This window comes from Peromyscus eremicus, chromosome 4, assembly GCF_949786415.1.
Source record: "Peromyscus eremicus chromosome 4, PerEre_H2_v1, whole genome shotgun sequence".
NCBI classification, from domain to species: Eukaryota; Metazoa; Chordata; class Mammalia; order Rodentia; family Cricetidae; genus Peromyscus; species Peromyscus eremicus.
The window spans coordinates 95,021,883-95,042,175 of NC_081419.1; the positions used below are offsets into that span (position 1 = coordinate 95,021,883).

The following is a 20,293-nucleotide window of genomic DNA, read 5'->3' on the forward strand; positions in this document are numbered from 1 at the left end:
TAACAACATTGAGTTTAATAGAGGAATTCAGAGCCAGGCATGATGACTTCTGCCTGTAATCCCAGCCTTTGAGAAGCTGAGGCAGGATGATTGCTTTGCTGTGATTTAAGGCCAGCCTGGGCTGCAGTGTGTGACATTCATATTCTCTCTTAGAGAGAGAAAAGGGGGTGGGGGGACAGAGGGCAGAGAAGAGCAGAAGAGAAAAGAAAGACCTTACAAATTTGGCTCTGTGTTATATTAAGTGGTATCAGTAACTTCAAATTTCAGGGTATTTAAACGTAAACTGGAATTTCCTTTTTTAAAGATTTATTTATTTATTATGTATACAGTGTTATGCCTACATGTGTGCCTGCACTCCAGAAGAGGGCACCAGATCCCATTATAGGTGGTTGTGAGCCAACATGTAGTTGCTGGGAATTGAACTCATGAGCTCTGGAAGAGCAGCCAGTGCTCTTACCCTTTGAGCCATCTCTCCAGCCCTGGAATTTTTTTTTCAAACTAGTGTATGTGTGTATGATATGTGAGCATGAGCATACATGTCACAGAGTCTATGTAGAGGTCAACTCTGTAGAGTCAGTTCTTTCCTTCTACCTTTATGTGGGTTGCAGGGATTGAACTCAGGTCTTCAGTTTTGTGTACCAAATACCTGACCCTCTGAGCAATCTCACTGGCCCTAAACCTAGAACTTTTCTAAAACTCTGCCAACAAGAAGTATTCAGAGATACCACTTGATAACTATGTAGACATGTCTTGTTAGTAGTAAAAGACGCATATATGTATTAAGTACTTGCTGTGTGATTAACACATGTGCTTTGTATGATCTGATTATCACAGTTATCTCCACTTTTTACATAAAAAAACTAAGACATTGCCTAAGCTTTCAAGCAAGATACAATTTGAGAATACAAGCCAAGGGAGTCTCTGTCTCTTCTCTCTCTCTCTCTCTCTCTCTCTCTCTCTCTCTCTGTGTGTGTGTGTGTGTGTGTGTGTGTGTGTGTGTGTGTGTCTGTATCCCTGTGTGTATGTAGGTCAGAGGACAATTTGCAGGAATATCCTTCTATGTGAATCCTGGAACTCAAACTCAGGCTGTCAGGTGGCAAGCACCTTTACACATTGAGCCATTTTCCAGCCCTTATCATGTGAATTCTTTACTATAGGTTACCTGTTTTAAGAACAAGCAGTTATATCTGGATAAGGAACACAACCTCGTAGTAGTGTAACCATATCGTTACTAGAATTACCAACCTGGTAACAGGGAAAGTTAAAGCTAAGTACAACCATGACAATGTAAGGAAAGGAAATGGAAGAAAGAATGTAGAGCATTTAAGCCCCAGAGAACCTGGGCTGGTGACTAGCAGGCATCAGCTTCCTTTATGACTGTCCCTCTTCTTCCAGGTTTCCCAGGACTTCCCGTTTCTTCACCCCAGTGAGACTAGTGTCCTGAATCGACTCTGCAGGCTTGGCACAGACTACATTCGATTCACTGAGTTCATTGAGCAGTACACAGGCCATGTGCAGCAACAGGTGGGATGCCGTTCTCTGGCTATGTGCTTCTACAGGGCACAAGTATTCTCGGGCTCTCAGTGAATTCACTCATAAAGTAAGTTAGGAATTTCTGGAATACTCTTGAATTTATGAGTCACTGGAAATGCTCAAGGGAAGGCGAGATCTCTCTGCTTTTTCATGGGTAAGAACAACAAAAATTCTGTCCTCTATTCATGTGTTTACATGACATGAGAATTCCCACTCCTCAAGTTCTAAAAGAAGTCCTAAAAGTACCTTTTTTAAAAAGTAAAATAACAGCAAACCAAAGCCCTTTCTTTTAATTTTGTGATAGATGAAGACTCATTCCAGTTTTCTGTAATGCTGTAAGATCAGAACAAAATTGGCTGGTTGTAAAGCAGTCTGTCCATGTCCATGCTATGAACATCCCTCTTGAGGAACTTCAGGATCCTTCTGGTATTCTGTGTAGCATCTTCTGACTGGCTACACTGTGATTTCTAACTCCTGAACCTAAGCTTCCTTAGCATATCCGATGCTGAATTCTGTACTCCTGCCTACCACTCTTAGTCTGCTTACCCAGATCCCTGCCTAGCCAGAGGGGCTAAGCATCCATCATAGCCTCCAGCTAACTGTTAACCATTAATTCCTCATATAAAACTATATGAGGAGTTTTATATGAAACTGACCAGATTCACTAGGCCCCTCCCTCCAAAGAATAAATAATAAAGACTGAGAGTCACTTTCAGACAAGCCCAGCTGCCTAGAAAGCAGCAGGGACCAGCCAAGCAACTTGAAGAGTTCCTGAAAGACAAGTCATATTTTACATAATCCCTCAATAAGAGTCTCACAACCCCCAGATTGGCACTCAGACTCACTGTTTACTTTGGTTTTATTGTTGTTATTGTTATTGTTGGGGTTTTTGTTTGTTTGTTTGTTTGTTTGTTTTTAAAGATTTACTTTTAGCCAGTGGTGGTGGCACATGCCTTTAATCCCAGCACTTGAGAGGCAGAGACAGGTGGATCTCTGAGTTCCAGGCCAGCCTGGTCCAGAGCAAGTTTCAGAACAGCCAGGGCTACACAGAGAAATCCTGTCTCAAAAAAAGAAAACAAAAAAAGATTTATTTCATGTGTATGAGTTCTGCTTGCTGCACATATGTGCACCATGTGTGTGCCTTGTACCTGCCCAGGCCAGGAGGTATTAGATAACCTGGGAATAGGAATTAGAGGTGGTTATGAGCTACCATGGGAGAAAGCATCTTAAGACAGAAATTCAGCAACTCAGGAGAGCTTCAGGAAGTCCCTGAAACCAAATTTACTAGGCCCCTTCCTCCAAAGCAGCCAGAAAGAAGCAGAAAACATCTGGGCTGCCTAGAAGAGGTTAGGACCAACTGAGCTACCTGGACAGGACACTCCAACCTATTGAGCTGCCTGGACACTGTGTATTGTGCTCCAGGTTCTCAGCTTTCTGTCACCCATGGTAGTGTGGGGTTTAGTGATGCAGCTGTCTTTGACATTTCTGCTCCTATAAGTAATCTCTCACTCATATTTCTGTAAATAACCCCATGAAACTTGAGTGGTTCACCAAATCAGACTTTGTTGGTATCTGTACTTTGGTCTGTCATGGGCTCCCTATCGTGGGTGAATAGACAGGTGGGTGTGTGTGGGTGTGTATCTGTGTGTGTGTGTGTGTATCTGTGTGTGTGTTGCATCTCCTCAGGAAAAGTCTTGCCACACAACAGATGCTGGGAACCTACAGTAAAAACCTTTCCCTTAACAATACAATGGACCGAGCAGTGGTGGTGCACGCCTTTAATCCCAGCACTTGGGAGGCAGAGCCAGGCAGATCTCTGTGAGTCAAGGCCAGCCTGGACTACAGAGTGAGTTCCAGGACAGCCAGTACTGTTTCACAGAGAAACACTGTCTCAGAAAAAAAACAAAAAAACAAAAACAATACAATGGAACGGTCATGTCAGCATTTCTTACTGCACCCTCCTCGAATACACATTATCTTCAGTTCTTTTTTCATTTCCTCTTGCTGAAACAATGCTTTGCTACAGAATTATTTAAGTACTACTAATAAATAACAGTGTCTTCCTCAGGTTCAGGTTCTAAGCTGAGAAGTTGACTTCTGTTTGTTTGTTTGCAGGATCACCATCCACCCCAGCAGGGCCAAGGTGGGCTACATGGGATCTACCTGAGGGCCTTCTGCACAGGGCTGGATTCAGTTTTACAGCCTTATCGCCAAGCACTGCTTGACCTGGAACAAGAGGTGAGAAGGAGGTAATATAGAAAACATTATCTCTGGGGGATTGCAGAGTAGAGCATGTTCTTGCCTCTGAAGTGGCCTTTGATAAGGTCAGGTAGTTAAGAGTGAACTATATGCCTGAAGGGTGCAGTATTCAAAGTGGCTCCAGAGTGGATTTGTAAGAGCCCTGGTTTGGGTTTATTATCTAAAAAGTAAATCTATAATCTATTAGTTCTGCAGAGCTTAAAATGAACACTGAGCTCATTGTCACACTGTCTCCTAATTTATATAGAGCAAATTAATTCAAGTTATTTTGTGTGGAATTCTGATGACTATGTTTTTATTACAGTTCCTGGCTGACCCACATCTCTCCATATCACATGTCAATTACTCCTTAGATCAGGTAAACATTGGATTGCTAAAATGCTTTGGAGTCTGTTGCTGTTCTAATTTGTGGCACTATAAATATATTCTGCATGTTTTATTAGCTATTTTATTGCTAGATGAGAACTGCTTTAAGAGTGTGGTGTATGTGGCATCTGCCTGTCATCCCAGTGCTCGGGAGGAAGGGGCTAACCTGGTGTACAAGCTTTCTTTAGTAAGTTCTGGACCAGCTAAAAAAACCCAAACAAAAAAATAGTTCCACATTTACTTAGCTCTAATGTAATGTGAATATTCTCCCTTTGACATGCATATTGGCAGTGACGCCAGACTCAAAAGTAGAAAGTGCTTCTGTTCCTGTCTGCAGCCAGCCCTGATGTCAGGTTGCCGTAGGGTTCTGCACCTTGATGTTGCCGTTTTATCTTGGAAACAGAGTGTTTCTTGAGTTCATCTTTTTTTTTTTATCCTGTATTTGATTCATATATACCCTTAATTTTCTCTACTTTGCAGTTCCAGCTCCTTTTTCCGTCTGTGGTGGTTGTAGTGGAGCAAATTAAAAGCCAAAAGGTGAGAACTTTCTATTCTGGTAAGCATCAAAGAAAAACTAATAGTGCTGTTTTATAGTCTTTATCTGGAAGATACTTGCTTTTAATAGTTTTTATTTATTCATTCAGCATTATCCCTTTGCTTATCATACAAAATGTCAGAAATGCAAAAATAAGACAATATTCTTTCTTTAAACACCTTGTGATTAAGAAAGCAGAGTAGTCAGGCGGTGGTGGCGCACGCCTTTAATCCCAGCACTCGGGAGGCAGAGCCAAGCGGATCTCTGTGAGTTCGAGGCCAGCCTGGGCTACAGAGTGAGTTCCAGGAAAGGTACAAAGCTACACAGAGAAACCCTATCTCGAAAAACCAAAAAAAGGAAAAAAAAAAAAAAAAAAAAAAAGAAAAGAAATCAGAGTAGCCAGGTGATGGTGACACACGCCTTAATCCCAGCACTTGGGCCACAAAGGCAGGTAGATCTCTGAGTTTGAGACCAGCCTGGTCTACATAGTGTGTTCCAGGATAGAACAAAGAGAAACTTTCTTAAAAAACAACAACAAAAAAGTAGACTAAGTGGGTCTACCTAAGAATGTCACTGAGGTCAGAGAAAAGGGTGTTTGGAGGTGAGAGCTGGCTGCACTAAGGGTTTGGAACCACTGGCTTTGAATATAGACAGGAAGCTTATTTCTTAAAAAAGAAAGAACGTTTCCTGAGAGTTAAGAATTACTGAATGTAAGATGAATTGCTAAAACGGTCTTATAAATAAAAAACCCAGAGCCAGATATTGGGGTGAAAACCGAGAGATCAGATGAATAGGACAAGCCACAGCCAACCTCACCTTATCGGCTCCTCAGCCTCCAAAGAGACCTACTTTCTGTATACCCATGTCTATATGCCTTTCTGTCCCCTGCCATCTCACTTCCTCTCTCTGCCCAGCCCTATCATTTCCTGTCTATCTGTATAGACCTCCAGACCTTTATGGTTAACTAGTGTTGGAATTAAAGGCATGTGCCACGGTGCCTGGCTCTGTTCCCAGGGTGGACTTGAACTCACAGAGATCCAGATGGATTTTTGCCTCTCCAATGCTAGGATTAAGGTGTGTGCTACCATTGTCTGACTTCTGTTTACTGTAGTGGCTGGCTTTTTCCTCTGATCCTCAGATAAGCGTTTTTGGGGCACACAGATAAAATATCACTACAACTGGGCAAAACCCAGCTTGTTGTATTCATTTTATCACACATTGAACAGTTAAAGAGTCCCCCATGTCAGAAGATTGTCTTTTCTAAGAAGAAAAAAGGCTTAGAGATTCTACACATAGAAATTATTTTCTTCTGTTTACCCATTATTGGACTAAGTAGACAAATGAGTTAAGCATGCTTAGCTCAGTTCTCCATGGTTTTTGGCCATTGTATCTGTGCCTTAGGTTATTTGGTGAGTGTAGTTAGCCAGTTGACTTACCTTATAGTTGCCTTACTTTTTCAATGAGTACAGAAAATTAAAGCTCTGTTACATTGATTCTCTGCTGCCAAAGCCAGTAGAAAAGTGCTTCAGAGCTGACAGTCCCTGTTAAAGCACAGTATTTATTGCTTTGTACCATGCACTGTGCTGTAAGTGGACATTTCCTGTCCTGACCACCCAGTCCCAAATAACTGACTCAGAGGCTGACTGTGAATTATAAATGCTTGGCCAATAGCTCAGGCTTGTTACTAGCTAACTCTTACATTTAAATTGACTCATTTTTATTTTTATTTTATTTTTTTTTTAAAGATTTATTTATTATGTATCGTGTTTTATCTGCATGCACCTCTGCACTCCAGAAGAAGCACCAGATCTCATTACAGATGGTTGTGAGCCACCATGTCGTTGCCAGGAATTGAACTCAGGACCTCTGGAAGAACAGCCAGTGCTCTTAACCTCTGAGCCATTTCTCCAGCACCCGACTCATTTTTATTAATCTATATATTGCCATGTGGCTCGTGTCTTTACCTGTCCTCTAGCATGTCTTGCTTCCTGGGTGGCTGTCTGGCATCTCTCCTGACTCCACCCTCCTCCTTCCCATCATTCTCAGTTTGGCTTTCCTGATAACTTCCTGCCCAGCTACCAGCCTGTCAGCTTTTTATTAATGAGAGTAATACATATTCACAGTGTAGAAAAGGATTGTTCTACAGCACTGTGCTAAGAGTTTTACATATGTGATTACATATGCTCAGGGTCACAGAGAGCAAGTTAAATGACAGAGTCTGTGTAACTCAGAGACCATGCCCGTAACTGCTATATTAAGTTCACAGAGTGGGAGGGAACCTTCTACATGAATGGAGTTAGTAAGGAAGGCACAGAATTCCATGCCTAGCTGCACATCTCAGTTGGTTTTCAGCTTCCATTGAAAGCTACAGGAAGAATGGGAAACATGTAGAGGGACTTAAATGAGTGCACTTGCGTATCTGGCAAGGCAGTGATAGAGGAACTAGTGTGCTAGTGCTCCACAGTGAAAAACTAAGTGGTCAAGAGCATGGGCTGAGGGGAGAATTGCAAACAGGCTCACCTAAGGGGGTTGGTTTTTTGTTTTGGTTTATTGAGACAGGGTTTCTCTGTGTAGTCCTAGTCATCCTGGAACTGGCTCTGTAGACCAGGCTGGCCTCAAACTCAGATCTACCTTTTTTCTGCCTCCAGAGTGCTGGGATTAAAGGCATGTGCCACCACCACCCAGTTTGGGGATTGTTTTAGAATGGAATATTGTAAAACTGTATTATAGTGATGGTTGTATAATATTGTGAATTTACTAAGAGCACTTAAATAATACACTTAAGATACACATGTAAATTTAGGGCATACCAATTATACCTCAAAGTGATTTGTAAGAAAAGCCTGGAGTGCACAGCTATAAGACTACTTACTATAAGTAGTCTGACTTAAGCCTTATCATGAAAGAAAGACTTTTCCTTGGTTTTGAAACTCCCCATGACTGGTTTCTTCAGTAAATTGGTTCTCAAACCAGTATATGTATTAGAATCACCTGGAGTGCTTGTTAATCCGTAGGTCCATAGTTATCTGGCCTTTACCCTCCAAAATTTGCATTTCTTTCACCTTTACAGGTGTCCTGGTTATTTATTTGTTTGTTTATTTATTTATTTTTACCTGTTTTACATAAGCTAGAGTCATTTGGGAAAAGGAACCTTAATTAAGAAAACACCTCCATCAGATCACCTGTAGATAAATCTATAGTGCATTTTCTTGGGTATTGATTGATACAGGAGGGCCCAGCTCACTGCAGGCAGTGCCAACCTGGGCAGGTAGTCCTGGATGATAAGCAGGCCGAGCAAGCCGTGAGGGGCAGGCAGTAAGCAACATTCCTCCATGGCCTGTGCTTCAATTCCTGCCTTGAGTTCCTGCCCCTACTTGCCTTCATGATGGCCTATAAACTGTAAGCTGAAATAAAACCTTTCCCCAACAAATTGCTTTTCATCATGGTGTTTTATTACAGCATTAGAAACTAAAGTCCTGGACAGGTGGCTCAGAGGTTAAGAGCACTGACTGGCTGTTCTTCCAGAGGTCCTGAGTTCAATTCCCAGCAACCACATGATGGCTCACAACCATCTATAATGAGATCAGATGTCTTGTAACATGCAGGCACACATGCAGGCAGAACACTGCATACATAATAAATAAATAAATATTAAAAACCACCACCACCACCAACAAAACCTAACTAAGTCAACAGGTAACACTGATGATGCTGAGGGAAGGGGAGTCTATGTTTGTGCATGATTATATAGAAATCTTGTGAGAGACCATATCAGCCTTCTCTACTGGACTGTGCTTTCTTGGTTGCTGTAGAATTTAAGTTTAGGTAACCTCGAGTGACAAGGCTGTATTTCCCACAGATTCATGGCTGTCAGATCCTGGAAACAGTTTACAAACATAGCTGTGGGGGGTTGCCTCCGGTTCGAAGCGCACTGGAAAAGTAAGTCATGGCTTCCCCAATGACTGGGGTAGAGGCAGGAGTCGAGTGACTTGACTTGTCATGTTTATTTTCCGGTCATATCTGGTTTCCCTCTGGGAAAATTTTAACCAGGATAGAAAAGCCCCAGGGCTGGGGAGATGGCTCAGTAAGTAAACTCCTGGCCATGCAAGTAAGAAGACTTAAATGGATCCCTAGCACCCATTTAAAAAGCCAGATGTGATGGCTTGCATCTGTAATCCCAGCACTGGGGACGTAGGAAGGGGATCCCTGGGAGCTTGCTGGCCTGCCAAGCCTAGCTGAATTAGCAAGCTCCAAGTAGAGTGAAAGATGATGTTTCAAAAACTAAGGTGGAGAATTACTGAGGGAGACTCCCAACGTCAACCTCTGGCCTACCTACACACACACACACACACACACACACACACACACACACACACACATACACGCATACCCCATATATAGACACAAAGAAAAGCCCTAGAAGTCACACACACACACACACACACACACACACACACACACACACACATACACACACACATATACACGCATACCCCATATATAGACACAAAGAAAAGCCCTAGAAGTCACCAGACATGGTGGTATATGCCTGTAAGCCTAATACTTGGAAGGTAGAAACAGGAAGATTAGGAGTTCAAGATCATTCACAGATATGTGGAAAGTTTAAAGAGGCCTGGGTTGAAAGCTAAGAAGGTAAAAGAGAGGAGGGGAAGGGAGGAGAGAGGAAGGAAGTGGGAGGGGCAGGTAAAGTGGTGGTGTGGAGAAGAGTAGCCAGTATTTTTCATATCACAGTCCTTAAAATATTTATACTTATATATATTTTATATCCTGTATTGCCACACACTTAGAAATTTTATCATAACAAAAGTACTTATTTGTGTGTCATGTAGTCTCTGCATTTATATACATGTGTGTACAGGTACATGTGCTTTAAGAGGCTATTAGAGAATATCTAGTGTCCTGCTCTGTCACTGTTCAATTTATTTCTTTAAAACAGGGTCTCTCACTAAGCCTGCCTAACCAATGGACTCCCAGGATCTGCCTGTCTCTGTTCCTCAGTGTATAGTCATGCATAGCCATGCACAGCTTTTACATAGGTGTAGGGAATAAAATCTCAAGACCTATGCTTGCCTTGTAAGTACCCACTGAGCCATTTCACCAGCCCAGTAGGAAAATTATATAAAAGAAGAAAAGAATTATTCACCAGCATACTCACTACTGTGTTGTCTATCAGGAAATTAGAAATTTTCAGGAGTATAAGGAAAACTAGGGCTGTTGAGATAGCTCAGCTGATAAAGGTGTTGACTGCCAAAGTTGACAACCTACATCTCTCCCTGGAACTCATGGTAGAGGAAGAGAATTTGCAGTTGCAAATTGTGCTCTGACCTCCACAGAGGTACAAGGGAAAGGCATGCCAACACACATGTACACAAACACACAAGTAATTTAAAATTTTTAAGCTAAATATCCACTCAGAAGACTATATAGCCATTAAATTTATAAATGCCACAATATATAAAATATTTTCTAATGATGAAATGTGATATAAAATTGTATGTCTTATGATTATCACTATATAAAAATATAGAAAGAGGGGTTCAGCATATGTAACTCAGTAGTAGAATACTTGTCTATCAAGGGCCCTGGGTTCCATTGTCATCCATTCAAGAAAAGGTAGAGTGAGCAAAGGCTGCCCATATGTTCTTATTTCATTTTCCTCATAGTTTTAAAAAAAAGTATAGCATTGTGGTGGTTCGCAAGAAAATGGCCCTCAAAGGGAGTGGCACTATTAGGAGGTGTGGTCTTGTTGGAGGAAGTATGTCACTGTGGAGGTGGGCTCTGAGGTCTTATATATGCTCAAGCCTTGCCCAGTGTCTCAGTTCACTTCCTGTTGCCTGCAAAATGTAGGACTTTCGACTATTTCTCCAGCACCATGTCTGTGTGCATGCTGCCATGTCCCATCATGATGATAATGGACTGAACCTCTGAACTGTAAGCCACCCCATTAAATGTTTTCCTTTATAAGAGTTGCCATGGTCATGGTGTCTCTTCACAACAATAGAAACCCTAACTAGGACAAGCACTCATGACAAAATTGTGGTAGATGGACTCTGAGGCCTTTCACACTCCCTTTCCTTTCTTCTTTATGTAGGCACCACCTTGACTTCTCCATGTTCAATGAGTTGTATAGGTGTCTTCAGCAATGGAGCTTTGCTGTAAGTTTGTAGTGAGCAACCTATAGTCTTGGCAACAAGCTGGGTTGTTTAAGGATTCCCACAGCACCCTTTTGGCCAACGACTCAATTAAATGTAACCCAGTCCCCGTACTGAAAGCTTCATTTGATGACAAGACATGTCTCCCCCAATATTTAGCAGTTTCATTTAGATCGCCTTCATATATGTACATATTTTAGGAAACTTCTACTGTATTAGATGTATCAGATGGCCCTTATTTTAGCTCTCTCTGCCCATGTGCCCTCCCTTGTCCCCTTCTTGTCTCCACCTCCCTACTTGGTCCTCCCATGCCAGGCCTCCCCATCCATCCATAACTATCCTGTTTCGCTTTCCTAACAAGATCTAGTTTTGATTTGCATTTACCTGATGGCTAAGGATGTTGAACATTTCTTTAGGTGTTTCTTGGTCATTTGAGTTTCCACTTTTGAGGATTCTCTGTTTAGATCTGTACCCATTTTTTAAAATTGGTGTACTGGCTAGTTTTATATCAACTTGATACAAGCTAGAGCCATCAAAGAGGAGGGAGCCTCAATTGAGAAACTAATCTGCTATAGGCAAGCCTGTGGTACATTGTTTTTGATTAGTGGTTGATGGAGGATGGCCCAAGCCATTGTAGGTGGTGCCATCCCTTGGCTGGTGGTCTAGGGTTCTATAAGAAAGCAGGCTAAAAGAGAGAGAGAGAGAGAGAGAGAGAGAGAGAGAGAGAGAGAGAGAGAGAGAGAGAGAGAATGAGAATAAAGAATAAAGAATAAAACCTGCACACCTTTAATTCCAAGTACTTAGGAGGCAGAGACAGGCAGATCTTCGTGAGTTTGAGGCCAGCCTGGTCTATAGAGTGAGTTCCAGGACAGCCAGGACTATACAGAGAAACTTGTCTCAAAAAACAAACAGAAAAGAAAGAAAGCAGGCTAAGCAAGCCATGAGGAGCAAGCTAGTAAGCAGCATTCTTCCATGGCCTCTGCATCAACTGTTGCCTCCAGGTTCCTGCCATGCTGGTGTTCCTGTCCTGACCTCCTTTGATGATGAACTGTGATGTGGAAGCAGAAACTGAATAAACCCTCTTCTCCTCTGTTGTTTTGGTCATGGAGTTTCATCATAGCAATTGTAACTAAAACAATTGGGTTACTTCTTGTCTTGATACCTAGTTGGTTTGTTATTGTTGTTTTCTTTGTTTGGGGGAGATGTTCTTTATGTATTTTGGATATTTGCCCTCGATCAGATGTGTAGTTAAAATCTTTTTTGCGTTCTGTAGATTGCTGCTTTGTCCAAAAAATGCTGTCCTTTACTGTGTGGAGGCTTTTAAGTTTCTTGTTGATATTAGTGCCTGTGCTCACAGTGTTCTGTTTAGAAAGTCTTTCTGTGCTGATGAGTTCAAGGCTATTCCACACTTTCTATCACATTCAGTGCATCTGGTTTTCTTTTGAGGTCTGTGATCCACTTGGACTTGAGTTTGGTGCAGGGTGATAAGTATGGGTCTATTTAGATTCTTCTACATGCAGCCATACAGTTTGACAAGCACCATTTGTTGAAGATGCTTTTTTTTTCAGTATGTATTTTTAGCTTTTTTTTTTTAATCAAAAATCAGATGTCCAACAATATGTGGATTTATGATTTATGTCTAGGTCTTCAAGTTGATACCATTGATCAGCATGCCGGTCTTTGTACCAATGCTGGGCTGTTTTTATCACTATAGCTCTGTAGTAAAACTTGAAATTGGGGATAGTGATACCTCTTTTATTATTCAGGATTGTTTTAGCTATCCTGGGTTTTTTGTTTGTTTTTCCATATGAAATCGAGTATTGTCCTTTCAAGGTCCGTGAAGAACTGTGTTGGAATTTTGATGGGGATTGCACAGAATCTGTAGATTGCTTTTGGTAAGATGGCCAGTTTTACTATATTAATCCTACTAATCAGTGAGCATGGATTATCTTTCTATCTTCTGATATCTTCTTCAGTTTCTTTCTTCAATGTCTTAAAGTTTTTATCATATAAGTCTTTCACTTGCTTGATTAGAGTTACCCCAAGATATTTTATATTATTTAAGGCTATTGGGAAAGGTGTTGTTTCCCTGATTTTGTTCTCAGTCTGTTTGTCATTTGTATCTAGGAAGGCTGATTCTTGTGAGTTAATTTTGTATCCAGCTACTTTGCTGAAAGTATTATCAGCTATAGGAGTTTCCCAGTGGAATTTTAGGGTCACTTATACTGTCATATCATTTGCAAATAAAGATACTTTGACCTCTTTTTCTAATTGATCTCCTTCAGTTGTCTTACTGCTCTAGTGTGGCTCTGCTTCTTCCTCCTTGGGAGTGTTGGCTGCATTGGTCCACAAGGGTGGAGGGAACAGAAGCAGGGAACAGGGTTCAAGACAGCTGTGAGCATGAATGGAGACAGCCCTCCAGGAGACAGATTTCAGTGAATCAGCTCCACTTACTTCCAGAGTATATGGAATATATAGGATTAGGGAGTCTGGGGGACAAATTTGCATTAAGTGGCACGCTCCTATCACAAGGCTTAGTATGTGGCAGTAGGGTTCTACCAAGATGGCTAGAGCACTTAACCATGTGGTTCATCAAGGGAAGAAGCACTTAGTGTTAGGAACTTGCCTCCTCTTGTGTCCCAGAAGTTTAGATATGTGTGCATTCATTTTCATTCAATTCTAGAAAATCTTTAATTTCTTTCTTGACCCATTTTTCATTCAGTAGTAAGTTGTTCAGTTTCTATGAGTTTGTAAGCTTTCTGTTCTTTATGTTGTTGTTGATATCTAGTTTTTTGTTTTTTGGGGTTTTTTTTGTTTTGGTTTGTTTGTTTGTTTGTTTTTTGAGACAGGGTTTCTCTGTGTAGTTTTGGTGCCTGTCCTGGATCTCACTCCGTAGACCAGGCTGGCTTCGAACTTACAGAGATCCGCCTGGCTCTGCCTCCCGAGTGCTGGGATTAAAGGCGTGCTCCACCACCGCCCAGCAAATCTGAAGTTTTAATTTGGCTTGAAATGGCTTATTGCATTGGCAGAGTTACCCACTACCAGGGATTTATCACTTGGCTGTTACTGTGTTTTTATGCTGGTCACCCATTAAACCATCTCAATGTCCATTCTCCAACTACCTTTCTGCATTTTATTTTGATTTCTGCATTTTACTGAGATATAATATACTGTCAACTTGGTATTCACATATTGAATCTTTTTCCTTAGGCAGTTCCAAGAAGAAGAAAATAAATTCAAGGCCGTGTTAAGCAAAATGTGACTCCATTACATCCACTTATATAAGTCTCATCTGTTTTGAAACTTCCACAAAGAACAAAAATTTTTGTCCTAAAAGAACATTTCCTGAGCTTAATCAATTATATAGTACAGGTTGGACTTAATCAATCTGTCGGTTAGCAATTAAATTAGCACAGTTATTTTTACCTTGTTTCCCCCATGACTCACTAAAATCTCAAGCTCTGTGTGTCCTGTCAGAATTTCAAGCATGATCTCTGGCAGTGGTGAGTCTCGGTATTCTCTTAAGTAGACTGGTAAGGCTCTTGCTTCCTTGTCTCCTCAGAATCCTGGCTGTATGCCATGGAGTCATGTATAAACAGCTCTCAGCCTGGATGCTACATGGACTCCTCTTGGACCAGCATGAAGAGTTCTTTATCAAACAGGGTCCATCTTCTGGTAATATCAGTGCCCAGGCGGAAGAGGATGAAGAGGATCTGGGGATTGGAGGGCTGACAGGAAAGCAGCTGAGAGAACTGCAGGACCTGGTGAGGGCACGGCGGGAAGCCCAGGTGGGGAGGGTGCAGCCCAGGTGGGGAGGGCGTGGCGGGAAGCCCAGGGCGGGCACTCGTTGAGACACCTGCCTGGCTGCCTTCCAGGAAACACTGGACTTTCTCTAAATTAGAGACTGCAAAATAGAAAGTGATTTTGAAATTCTTATTTCTCCTTTCTACAATACATACATTTACAAGTTTAGTGATAAGTTTTATCTCTGCAAATATGAGCTCCCTGTGGCTTTTCATGTAGTTTGACTCCTCAGAGTCTTATATTGTCCACATTCATTTCTTCATTCATTGGCTCATTATGTTCATTGAATGTCTGTTATGTGCAGGGCAGTCTTATAGGTGTCCAACTACATAGACAAAATGTAGTTCTTATCCTTAAGAAGCGTATAATTTGATGGAAAATTGAGAAAAGTAAGCAGTTACATTACAGTTACCAGATGCTCCACAAAAGAGCGCAGCTGTTCTTAGAAGGTCTTAAGATAGGGTTTTAAAACTAGAGAAGACTTTTCAGTGGGATGTCTTTCTAAATTGCAATTTGATAAGACAGGTCACAATATGTCCAGGGATTGTGTACAATGGTAAAGGCTATTAAGGACAAGGCTTATTGGAGGAACCATTTGAATTTCAGCTGAAATGGTCAGGTAAAGCTGAAGTGTTTGGTGTGTGGGATAGAGGGTTAAGGGAGGTGGCAGTAGATGACGGAGCTGAGTGAATCAGCGGCAAAATCCTGAGGGTCCTCGTGAACAGAAAGAGTTTAAACTGAGCATGTAAAGAGCTGAGTAAGAGCAGCCGGATAATCCAGGGAAGGGGTGACAGACTTTATGTCATTTTAGGTGCTATATGGGAACCATTTCTTAAAAACCAAGATCAGAAGCTGAGCATGGTGGCGCATACCTGTGATCGCAGTTCCTTATAGGACAGGCTAAAGCGGGGGGAGCACCGTCAGTTTAAGGCCAGTCTGGCCGACAGAATGAGACCAGTAATCTCAGCACCCAGGAATCAGGCACAAGAGAATTACCCCAAGTTTGAAGCCGCCCCGGTCTGCATAGGGAGTTCTAAGCCAGCCTGAGCTGTCTCAAAAACTAAAAAGTTAAGAGTAGAGGCAAATAGACTAGTTAATAGAGTCTCGGGGATTCTTAGGTGGAAAATAATAATTCCAAGCATGGTAACCACGAATTTGGGGGCAGATAGAGAAGGCTGAGAGGTGTTTAGAAAATGGAATCCATAGCCTTTAGGATTGGCTGTGAGTCAAGAGAAGAGTTTCAGCCTTTAGCAGTTAGGCAGGAGGTGAGTAGTGATGACAGACAATGCCTGTGGCTGGTGTTTGTTTTTGTGAGCATCAAAATCTGAGGCCAGGCAAGTGCTCTACCTCTGAGCTACATTCCCAGCCCAAGGTCTAATATGGGATGTGTTGAGTTTAAGGAGCCTGTGAAAAATGTCCAGTGGGCTCAGCCTGGAAGAGTGGTATAGCTTGCTCTAAAGCTAAGCATGGAATAATCAGTAACAACTTAGAAGTTTTTAACCTGTGGCCTATAGGAAGCTGCAAGAGAGAGGTTTTCTGCATCATGTCTAGTAGACGTTCCACAGCGTTTATATTTGCAGGCCTGTTAAAAACAGTCTGTTATGATGCCCAGTGAAGCCACGTAAGATGTTATCTCTGAAAAATGTAGAACAAGAGAGAAGAGTCTGGGATATGTCTTGACAGAGCAGACATATATATACTAGACCTAGAGAATAACAATCAACTCTTGGAATTGTACAAACGAGGAAGCTGATCATTTGCCCACCTGGCACAGTAGTAAAGCCTTATATTTAAAAACTCAGTGCTAGGCGAGGGATTGACTCCATAGGGCAAGTGCTTGTGCAGATGTGAGGACCTGGGTTCAAACTCCCGGAACCCATGTTAAAGACAGATGCTGTAGTGTCAACATCTGTATTCTCAGTGCTTCTGCAGTGAGATGGGAGGCAGAACCAGGAGAATCCCTGCAAGCCTGAAGGCCAGCTAGCTTGGCATATACAGCAGAACAAGGAGACCTTGGTCTCAAGGAGGAAGGTGAGGGCTAACACCTGCAGTTGTCCTCTGACCTCCACACATATGCCGTGGCCCATGTGTGCGCACACTGGACATGCATTGCGTACACACGTACACACAAGTAAATTAAAAATCAAAACTCAGTGCTTCCCATCCTGCCACTACCCTCCATGAAAATGGAGTGCATTTCCAGAGCTGATGATTTAAGAACTGTGCAACTTCAGATTTACACCTTGCTTGCCAATAACATAGCTCATGGGCTGGGGAAGCTAAGACCTATCGTCATACTTCATGTGACGGGTTATTTCCTTGACTAGCGCCTAATTGAGGAAGAGAACATGCTGGCCCCGTCTCTAAAGCAGTTTTCTCTGCGAGTGGAGATTTTACCATCCTACATTCCAGTGAGGGTTGCTGAAAAAATCCTCTTTGTTGGAGAATCTGTCCAGATGTTTGAGAATCAAAATGTGAACCTAACGAGGAAAGGTAAGAATCCCCTTGTTCTGTTGGCCACATCCTCAGAGGCTCTTCGTCTGCAATGCTGGCCCAAAGCATGCTGGGTTAGAGTGGCTGGTGACAGTGATGGACTGCTGCCGCCAACAGCTCTGATAGGTTTGCCTGGGCAGCTGTGGCCCCTCCACCCTGTCTGATGACTCCTGTCTGACCATAGTGCCTTTGCATTCCACAGGGTCCATCTTGAAGAACCAGGAGGACACTTTTGCTGCAGAGCTGCATCGGCTCAAGCAGCAGCCACTCTTCAGCCTCGTGGATTTTGAGCAGGTGGTGGATCGAATTCGTAGCACTGTGGCTGAGGTCTGTCTTCTATCTATTGTTCCAGAAGAAATGAGTTTGGAGAGGATTAAGGGCAAGAAGTAGAAAAAAGAGAGCAAGCAAGCTTTCTATGGGGCTGCAGAGATGGCTCAATGGTTAAGAGCACAGGAATTTAACCCAGGACTCACATAGTGGCTCACAGCCACCTGTAATTCCAGTTCCAGGGTATCCAGTGCTCTCTTCTGACCCTCACAGACACTAGACAGACATGTATACAGACACACATGTAGGCAAACACCCTTACGCAGAAAGTAAGTAAAGAACTCCCTTTGTTTTTAAAATAGAAGTAGAATTCACCCTTCCACAGGTTTGTTTTAATTAGTTAATTTAATTAACTAAAGGAGAAGTCTTGGTTATATTTTCTAACATTCATGAATTTGGGTGATGAAAAGCTCTGAGTGTGTGTTGTGTTTTAGTATTGACCATGTATTTCACTTGTACAGGAGAATCTTGGGAGGAAAACCTTTGTGTGTGTGTGTGTGTGAGTGTATGTGTGTTGTGTTTTAGTATCAACCATGTATTTCACTTGTACACAGGAATCTTAGAAGGAAAGCCAAGGAGACAGAATGGTGGCGGTCCAGCCCTTGAGACAAGTGGGAAGGGATGAGTAGGGCTTCCAGGTACTAGCACTTCTTGAGCTGAGGGTACTTACATTGGTGTGTTCATTGTAAACTTTAAGATGAAAGCTTATGATTGATGTACTATTCTGTATATATATCATTATTTTGACAATAAGGTTTTTAGAAATTTTGGTATGTAAGAGTTTTGGTTTAAATTATATCTTCAGTTTGTTGTTTATATAGAGAAATAGTAGTACTAATTTATTGATGGCTAATCTTACAGATTCCCATTAACTTTGGGGTGTAGTTGGAATTTTCTTTGGGCCACCAACCAGCTCCCAAATAAAAACACAGGGACTTATTATTAATTATGAATGCTTGGCCTTAGCTTAGGCTTGTCCCTTTAGCTCTTTTAACTTAATTTAAGCTGTTTCTGTTGATCTACATTTTGCCTTTGGGTTTTTTACCTTTCTTATATTCTGTATCTCTTACTTTCCTGCTTTCTTCATGTCTGGCTGGCCAGCCCCTGGGGTCTCCATGGTGTCTCTTTTCTTTCTTCTCCCAGCCTAAGTTCCTTCTCCTACTTACTCTCCCTGCCCGGAAGTTCTGCCCATACCTCCTCCCTCACTATTGGCCATTCAGCTTTTTAGTAGACCAGTCAGATGCCTTAGACACATCTTTACATAATTAAACAAATGCAAACATCTTTGCATACTTAAACAAATATTCCACAACATTTGGGGTGCTAATAGTGTGGGGTTTTTTTGTTTGTTTGTTTTGTTTTGTTTGGGTTTTTTGAAACAAGGTTTCCTGTGTAGCCCTGGCTGTCCTTGAACTCATTCTGTAGACCAGGCTGGCTTCGAACTCACAGAGAGCGACCTGCCTCTGACTCCCAAGTGCTGGGATTAAAGGCCTGCACCACCACTGCCCAGCATCCTATAAATTTTTTAAAAATGTATTAAAGATGACATCAATTGAAAATAATAAGTGTTTTACAACATTTCCTCCAATGTTTAAACCTCCCCCCTCCTCCAATACACTTTTCAGCTAGGTTCTTTAATGATGCATTAGTCAGCTGGGCTTTGTATAAATTATGTCAAACAGTAGAGGTGATAATGGATGTCTCTGATTTCTTGACTCCTAGAGATTATGCAGATAGTTCCTGCATTACTATGACATTTACTGTAGTCTTCTAGAACAGAAGTTTGTTAAAGAATTCTCTTCTAGTTGACGGAGTTTTTTTATCGTAAGGGATGTTCAGTTTTACCAGCTGCCTCCTGTGTTAGTGGAGTGTTCTTGCTTTGGATCTAGTTTTTGTATCTGCATTCATTAGCTAAGTAAGATTATTATCTGTCTGTCTTGTTCCTTTGTTGTTTTTGTTAAAAGTTTATATTAGGTTATTTCCTATCTAAAAAGTGATCTAAGCTAAGCTTTCTTCAGGAAGGAAAACTGCTGTGGGATGGTCTGTATGTCAAATGTGTTGCTGATTGGTCAATAAATAAATCACTGATTGGCCAGTGGCCAGGCAGGAAGTATAGGCGGGACTAACAGAGAGGAGAATAGAGAGAACAGGAAGCTGGGTGAGGGAGACACTGCCAGCTGCCACCATGACAAACAGCATGTGAAGATGCTGGTAAGCCACGAGCCTTGTGGCAAGGTATAGATTTATAGAAATGGATTAATTTAAGCTGTAAGAACAGTTAGCAAGAAGCCTGCCATGGCCATACAGTTTGTAACCGATATAATTCTCTTGTGTTTACTTGGTTGGGTCTGAGTGGCTGTGGGACTGGCGGGTGTCAGAGATTTGTCCTGACTGTGGGCCAGGCAGGAAAACTCTAGCTACAGAAAACTTTAACAGTATGTTTAAAATTAAATTGCCATAAAATTTCTTCTTGTAACTGTGGGGGCCCATATGAGGGGACCAACAGGCAGCATTGGAACTCATTGAACATGGCAGGGCAGTTGGCAAAGCCATGCCTGAGTGAACCTTGGGAGGCAAAGTCCTGGGGACTAGGTGTCCTGAGACCTGCTGCTGCTGTTGAGCAGAGTTCTGATTGCTGCCTTCACAGTCACCAAATTCCTCATCATCTGTGACTTGTGTGAACTCTTGGAGTTTCTAGCCCCTCACTGGGCAGTGTTACTGGTATTTACAATAATAGTGATAGACGTTTTCCAAGCATTGCTGCTGGAGCTCTCAAAAAAGTCCTCATCTGTCTGTCTGTCTA

At 42.0% G+C, this 20,293-nt stretch overlaps 1 protein-coding gene across 4 annotated transcripts in view; it reads left to right on the forward strand.

The window, feature by feature from the left end:
* Tubgcp4 (tubulin gamma complex component 4) overlaps window positions 1-20,293 on the forward strand; it is a 59,212-nt gene that overhangs the window by 8,351 nt on the left and 30,568 nt on the right. For all 4 annotated transcript variants that reach the window (XR_009378874.1, XM_059261240.1, XM_059261238.1 and 1 more), the window contains exons 2-9: window positions 1,396-1,524; window positions 3,649-3,771; window positions 4,097-4,150; window positions 4,639-4,695; window positions 8,553-8,632; window positions 14,429-14,630; window positions 16,998-17,163; window positions 17,366-17,490. Coding sequence is in view for 3 of the 4 variants with exons in the window: in XM_059261240.1 (XP_059117223.1) it covers window positions 1,396-1,524; window positions 3,649-3,771; window positions 4,097-4,150; window positions 4,639-4,695; window positions 8,553-8,632; window positions 14,429-14,630; window positions 16,998-17,163; window positions 17,366-17,490 (936 nt within the window). In the remaining variant the exon portion in view is untranslated. The remainder of the gene's footprint in view (window positions 1-1,395; window positions 1,525-3,648; window positions 3,772-4,096; window positions 4,151-4,638; window positions 4,696-8,552; window positions 8,633-14,428; window positions 14,631-16,997; window positions 17,164-17,365; window positions 17,491-20,293) is intronic.